General features: G+C 57.2%; 1 protein-coding gene across 3 annotated transcripts in view; it reads right to left on the bottom strand.

Annotated features, from left to right (window-relative positions):
• The window catches only part of LOC107146589 (E3 ubiquitin-protein ligase TRIM50), a 12472-nt gene extending 5885 nt beyond the window's left edge, over positions 1-6587 (bottom strand). Inside the window, exons 1-5 of one of the 3 annotated variants that reach the window (XM_048789942.1) lie at positions 6434-6587; positions 5456-5868; positions 2163-2258; positions 635-865; positions 522-544 (exon numbers count right to left, since the gene is read on the bottom strand). In XM_048789942.1, the coding sequence (XP_048645899.1) occupies positions 522-544; positions 635-865; positions 2163-2258; positions 5456-5868; positions 6434-6464 (794 nt within the window). In that variant the 5' untranslated portion in view covers positions 6465-6587. The remainder of the gene's footprint in view (positions 1-521; positions 545-634; positions 866-2162; positions 2259-5455; positions 5869-6433) is intronic. The other 2 variants (XM_048789943.1, XM_048789944.1) reach the window with 2 other exon arrangements.
• Positions 6588-7214: the final 627 nt, after the last annotated feature.

The raw sequence follows: 7214 nt of genomic DNA, 5'->3' as shown, positions 1-7214 counted from the left end.
AAAAAAAAAAAAAAAAAAAAAACTTGAGAAAACAAGGAGTTCCCCAAAATTGAGTCAGGACAGTGGGATCTGTTCATCTAATGGGAACTAAGAACACAGATCCACTCCCTTCTCATGGTCAAGGCCCCGTCAGGCCATGGCCCACCCCACCTCATTGCCTGGTCCCCCTGCAGGCACTTTCTTTACTGCCCAGCAGCACTTCTCACTGCACCCACAGTCCACACGCCACTTCACTCTCCCCGGGGGGTGTTCCCGCTCGCTCGAGGGGCCTCTGCCTGCAGCTGGAGTCCCTGGGTACCTCCTCCCCGCAACCCAGCTGGAGGGAGCTGGTCCACCTCCCATCTCCAACATCCCTGAAGGCAAGGACGGGGCTGTCCCAGTTCCCCTGGGCTTGGATAGAGCCAGAGTGGGCAGATGCCTACAGGGACACTGGGCATACTGAAAGGGATCCAATGGAGAGGAGACGCCCATCCCGCAGCCACCACACCCTGGCTGACATCTCCCACAGCTGTCCCGGTTACCTGGAGGCCACGGAGTGGTACTTCTGGAAGACAAAGAGGGGCAGGTGCTGGATATGCAGAAGCCAAGCCAGGCTGTCTGGAGGGGAGGCCCCAGGACACTCCCTGACACTCACCCGGATGAACTCATGGTGGGTCTCGCTGCCCAGCTGCTCCAGCACACGCTCCGCCTGTGCCAGCCGCTCACGCGCACCCCGGACCTGCTCTAGCTGCATGTCGAGGGAGGCCACTAGGCCACGTGTGTGGCCCTCTACCCCCTCCAGGCAGCGGGCCTTCTCCTCGTCCACCAGGTGGTGCAGCTCCTGGAACTCGCTGCGGATCACCCAGCTGAAGACATCCGACTCATTCTGGGACAGGGAGAGGAGGTCACAGGGAGAGGAGTTGCAGCTCAGCAGCCTGGCTTAGCTGGCTCAGTATCCCCAGGACCTTCCTGGGCCTTCCCAACTGGGGCCAGCCTCGCAGGCCACGTGGATTGACCCCTGCCAGGTAGTTCACGGTGTGCCCGGGACCCCTAGAGGTGGCTGATGGGGAGAGCAGCTGCTGAGGGGAGCCCCAGCTCCCATTTCAAACACAGGGCTCCACTCCCACCTGTTCCTGGGGTTCTGGGTGGACCCAGGGCCTCCTGCATACCAGGCCAGCGCCCCACTACTGAGGTCACCCTGGCCGACTTCTGCCTGTTTTAATCATTACATGTACACACAACTTCACCACGGGGTCCACATGAGAAAATGGACCTTGCATTCTCCCACCAGCGAGGGCACTCCTCTCAAGGGCAAGGAGGAAGGAGATTGCGTCTGCCCTCCTGCCCCTGCTCCACCCCCAGCCCCAAGGGCCCGTAGTTTAGGTAAATCAGAGCCAAGGCTCCTGGCCTCTCCAGGTCTCTGCTCCCAGCTACTGGGAGGGCACAATGACAGACTGTCAAGGTCAAGCATCAGGGGACAGGAGAGGCATGCCAAGCTTTGGGCAGTTTATCTCAGGGGACTCAAGCCCTGGGTTATCTCAGCCCCAAGGACACAGAGGATGAATGACAACTTGGAGCCAGGCCTGACAACTGGGCAGAATTCCTCCAGAAGGATTTGCACTTTTCCCACCCCATCCTGGAATGCTTTGAACTTGGCTTTGTGTGGCAGGTATGGGTTTCTGTAAAGGACAAAGAATTAGAACTGGGCTCACTGGGGTGTGGCTCAGTGGTACTACACTTGCCTGGCATGCATGAGGCCCTGGGTTTAAAAAAAAAAAAAAAAAAGCCTGTCATTCCAGCAACTCAGGAGGCTGAGGCAGGAGGATTACAGGTTGGAGGCCAGCTCAGCAGTTTGGCAAAGCCTTAAGCCACTGAACTTAGTGAGACCCTATCTCAAGAAAAGGGATGTATGGGGCTGGGGTTGTGGCTCAGTGGTAGAGCGCTTGCCTAGCATGTGTGAGGCACTGGGTTCTATCCTCAGCACCACATAAAAATAAATTAAAAAAATAAAGGTCCATTAACAACTAAAAAATATTTTTTAAAAAAGGATGTAGATCAGTGGTAGAGCCCCCTGGGTTCAATCCCCAGCACACACACACACACACACACCCCAAAAAAAGAGAAGACTGGCTCTGCAGAAGAGGAGCCTGGTCCCAGGCCAGGGCAAGGGAGAGGTCACTCACAAGGATGCGGGTCCTGTTGTTCACCAGTTTGGCAGTGTGTTCATCCACCTTCTTCTGTTCTTGCTTCAGGTCAGAGAGGAGGGTGGCGAGCTCCTCCTGGAGACAAGGAGCCCAGGCCTGTGAGCAGCTGGCCACCACCCTCTCTGCTCCTCGCCCCGCCCAGGGGCTCTCTTCCTGGGAGGACCAATGACCACCAGCGTTCCCAGTGGGGCCGGAACAGGGGCTCACTGGATGCTTTGACTATCTCTTGTCACTTTTTAACTTACATGTTTTTTTTTCTTTTTCCCAAACTTCTCCCTGACCTTCTTCTCCCTGATCTTCTCTCTGATCTCTTCTCCCTAAACTCATTTTCTTTGAATCACCTCTTTAAAAATCCCCTGTTGGTCTGGGGATATGGCTCAAGCGGTAGCGCGCTCGCCTGGCATGCACAGGGGCGCTGGGTTCAATCCTCAGCACCACATAAAAATAAAATAAAGATGTTGTGTCCACAGAAAACTGAAAAATAAATATTAAAAAAAATTCTCTCTCTCTTAAAAAAAAAAAATCCCCTGTTCCCATGCTGGGCAGAATCACAGCCTTTGGGACAGGAGTCCCCTTGCTTCTCCTTTGCTAGCAAAGCAATAAACCTTTTTCCTTTTTCTCAAAACCATGTCCTCATTATTGGATTGGCATCAGCGACAAGGCCAAGGTTTTGGCACCAGGACCAGGGATAGCCAGGTACCTTGACCCCTAAATACGTAGGAGTATTCAAGAACACTCCGCAGCAGCAGCAGGAATTGCCCGGGTGGAGAAGATCCGAGGGCTCTCCTCGCTGTGACCCGAAGCTTCTCTCTGAGACAGTATAGCTACCCAAAGTCACTGTACCCCATCTGAGAGCGTCAAGGGCCAACCCGAAGCCAACGCTCCTTGCACTAAACACTGCCTGCTGGGGAACTACCAGTAAGTTCCTGGTCACCAGCATGTCCAGAAGTAGCCCTGGATCAAGAGTTGTCACAAAGAGGCTGGCCCCAGTGAGACCAGCTCTAGGACCAATGGTGCTCGTATGGCCCAGGTTGAACCTGGGGACTCCCACACCCTGTGGGCTCCAGAATCATCCCAGCAGCCTTGGGCCAGCCTAGATTTGGGGCTAACACACACTCTTCTGGGCTGTACTGGCTCAGCCCTGTGGTGCCAACCAGGAACCCTGCACCACTGTCTGGATCCTGGTCTGTGCCCAGGGGCCACACAGGGCCTTTGGCTTCCATCATTCCCAAGCACAAGTAAGAATGAAGCAAGTGTGTGGTGCTCAGATAGTGTCCTTGCTCTGGATGACAAGTCCACAGAGTTCTTGGTGGTGTGAGAAGGCAGTCCAGTGGTCACCCTCCTGAGGCAGAGAGACTGGGCCAGAGGGGGAGGACACAAGGCAAATCAGTAACTGCAAGGATCAAAAGCAGGAGAAACAGAACACCTGAAGGGGTCAGGTGGGCACCACCAGGTTGCACCTGTGCTGCAGGAGGAGTCTTGGTAGTGGAAGATCCCACACCCACACCTGGAGCTGAGCTGGGCTACCCTGGCCAGGGAGGACCCCCGCCCAGCCCATTTCCTTCCCCACGCCCATGCTTGCTCTGTTGACCTCAACAATTCCCACCCCCAGGCTGCAGGGACCCCAGGCCATCTCACCTGGGCCCTCCACCCCCAACGCTGACCTCCTCCTCCCCAGGCCACATTCAGCCTCCCGCCTACTCCTGTCACCTCCTCAGGGCCCTCATGCTTTCTCCCTGACTCTTAAGCCCAGGTGTGCGCTGGGCACTCCCTCTTCAGTCTCTCCTGGATTGGCCTTCTCCTCCTCAGTGGCTGCAGCTGCCACCCAGATGTGGACCACTGCACATCTGTCACCCCAGCACGTCACCACCCTGGGCTCCGACTCCTCTGTGTCAGAGGAGAGCAGGAGCTGGGTCCAGCTCAGCTCCTCCCCCACCCACCCAGGCCTCAGGCCTCGTCCTTCTGGCCTCCCAGATGCCCTCCTGCCGCACCCACACCGCCAGCTGCCCCCACGTCCTCCTGTCCCTCAGCCTCACACTCCCATCTGCCCCCCAGCTGCAGGTGTCTGGCCTTGTCACCACCCTGCTTCAAACCCCAGGGCCACCCACGACAGCCTCTGAACAGACTCCAGGCTGCTCTCCAGGCTCCACCCCCCGCCACCCCCTCACGCCCCCTCCAGCTCTATGGAATGACTTCTGTGGCCTCTGGGGAGCCCCGGGATACACCTCCTGGCCCTCTGGATGCGTCCTCCTGCCTGGGATGCTCCCTCCTCCTCTGCCTGGCCTTGTGGTACAGGTCTCAGGTCAGCAGTGCACCTCCTCCAGGAAGCGCCTGCCACGAGACCACAGAGCTCTCCGCAGACCCTGATGGGCTCCCAGGCAGAGGCCAGCGCAGCTCCGAGCACAAGTAGGTGGACTTGTGACCAGTCAACATGAGGGGGCAGAAGGGGCTGGCAGACACCTGACCAGTCCTGGACACGTTTCCCATTTGTCTTCCAGGGTTGAAGAAGCAAAGAAACGCTGCCCGGAGCAGCCAACCTGGATCCCCGGCAGCCCTCAGGCATCTGCCCCCCCCTCACTCCCGCATCTTGCCATCCTCCCCTTCACTGCCAGCCGCTGTGCCAAGTGCCCTCCTTCCTGCCTATTCTTAGTCTACCAGCACTGGAATGAAGGCCTGGGCTGGGAGTGGGGTTGGGGGCAGGGCACTTGCCCAGCATGAGTGGGGCCCCAGTTCCTGGGGGAAACCTGACCTCGGTTTGGTCCTAGACTCACAGTTTACAAGCTGTGTGACCTTGGGTAGCCCCCTTCCCTCCTCTGATTCTCAGTCGTAAATACAAGAGAATCCCTCTAAGGAGCGAGGGAGCCGGGCAAAGAGAACTGCCTCTGATCAACATAGTGACCTAAGATGCTACTGTCATTACTCATCTCAAAGACGGTCTGCAAATCCAGGGAGAGGGTCCACCAGGGCTGGAATTCAGATTCAGTAAACACACCATGAGCATCCGTCACATGCCAGGCACGGTACACACCAGGGAGGAAACGGTCTCTGCCTGCACGCACCTGGGCATGCAAGCAGAACACTCTAGAAACAAACCAGGGCGCAGAGGAGAAGCGGAGAAACGGGCTGCACGTGGCAGCTGGGGGCTGCGATCCCCAGGGCAGAGCTGCAGGGGACTACGTCCTGACCATGCCAGGTGGTGGCACCAGTGAGCACAGGAGCGGGGCTCCTCAGTCCCCACCGCTCCCCACCACCCCAGCAGCCTCCCCTCGCACCTTCATGCGGCTGTAGACAGTGGAGACGGGCGTGACCCGGTGGTGCTGGTGGGAGCCCAACAGGCCACAGAGGCCACAGATGAGCTCCTGGTCCTTCTCGCAGAAGAGGCTGAGTGGGTTTCGGTGGTGGGGGCAGACGGTGGGCTCCGGGTTCCCTGGGAGCCGCAGGGCTTCAATGACTCGAGCCAGGGAGACGTTGAGGGGGGAGCTGCTGCCATCCACCGCCTGGCGGCACACGGGACAGCGCAGCTCCGAGGCCAGGTGCTGGGACAGGGACAGCAGGCAGCCCTGGCAGTAGGAATGGCCACACTGCAGCACCAGGGGCTCCTTGAAGACCTCCAAGCAGATGGGACACTGGAGCTGGTCCTGCAGCGCGGGCACACTCACCTGCCACGCCACGCATGCTGCCCGGGCTGAAACACAGCAGCCACGCTCCACTCGCCCTCCGCCTCCCAGTGCCACTGACCCCGCAGGCTGCTGGGCTCTTAGAGGGGCGCCAGTTCTGCATCCCAGGCTGACCCACTAGCACCTCAGGCCTCCGTTTCCCCGTTTCACATGTGAAACAGGGGCTTGAACCAAAAAGTTCACTTGGAGAGACAGGTTCGTCGTCTCCACTGAGATTTGAGTAAACACGGGAGGGGCTGTCCTGCTGGGTCCCATGTACCTGGACTAGAACCGGATGGCAAAGCAAACTAAGTTCCCTCCCACCCCTTGGGTCAGTTCTGGAACTTGCTGGTAAGAAAGCTGAGTTACACTAGAGGTTCCCGAGCCCCAGGTTCCAGGGATTCTGTTTCAGGGGTTCTCCAGGGGTACCCAGAAAGCTGCATGTATAATGGGCGCCCTCAGACAATTCGAGAGCAGACCGCCTGGTCTCACAACAGCACTGTTCCTAAGAGCTGGGGACCTAGAAGGGCTCTGTCCCCACCTCATATCCACCCCCCAAGAAGAGTGACCAGCAGAGGGCCTAACACTGCCCACCTGCTTTCTCACCGGCCACCGGGCTTTCCATGAGGACCTCACGCCAGCAGCAGCGGCTGATCACGGCTCTCTTCTCCCCAGAGACCCGGGGCCACAGCTGGACACCGGCTCCCCTGCCTAGTCTCTGCCCCTGCCCTCCTCCCCTCCTCCCCTTTCCCAGCAATACTGGGAAATGTTGTCCCAATGTCTCCAAGGTCACTCAGAATCAGGTGGAAACTGGGTCACATCACGAGACTGGGGAGTCAGCCTCTGCCGGCCACTCCGATAACCTCAGCTTTCAGGTACTGCGTTGGCCAGGAGCCGGGAGGAGTGGAGATGGAGGAGGGCGCACCTCCACACCCACCAGCCCCAAACAGGGACAGACACACGCTGTGACCGGCTGCTTTCTGAATGTCCCTTTCGTAGCCTTTTGAAAGTGTTTTAATTTGCTTAGATTTTTAAAGTGAGGTGTAATTTAATAAAATCTATAAATCCTAACCAGCAGTTTGCTGTACATCTCGCACACATACATTTACTCGGAAGATCAAGGAGACCATTCCCAATACCCAGGGGCTCCCTATGTCTCCTCCTGGCCAGCACCTGAACAAGGACAGCCCCATCCTGACTCGTACATATCCTCTTGGGGCCCGTTTCTGAATTTCATAGACAGAGTCACACAGGATTGTAGTATTTTACATCTGATTCTTTCAATATCGCTCAATTATGAACCTATAAAATGTGAGGCCTTCCAAGGTTTTAGAAGCTCAGTGATTTTTTTTTTTTTTTTTTTTTTTTTTTTTTT

The sequence above is a fragment of the Marmota marmota genome, unplaced genomic scaffold, assembly GCF_001458135.2.
Source record: "Marmota marmota marmota unplaced genomic scaffold, marMar, whole genome shotgun sequence".
Taxonomy (NCBI): domain Eukaryota; kingdom Metazoa; phylum Chordata; class Mammalia; order Rodentia; family Sciuridae; genus Marmota; species Marmota marmota.
Note: the sequence above shows the minus strand (reverse complement) of the source record. Positions and strands in the feature narration are given on the sequence as shown.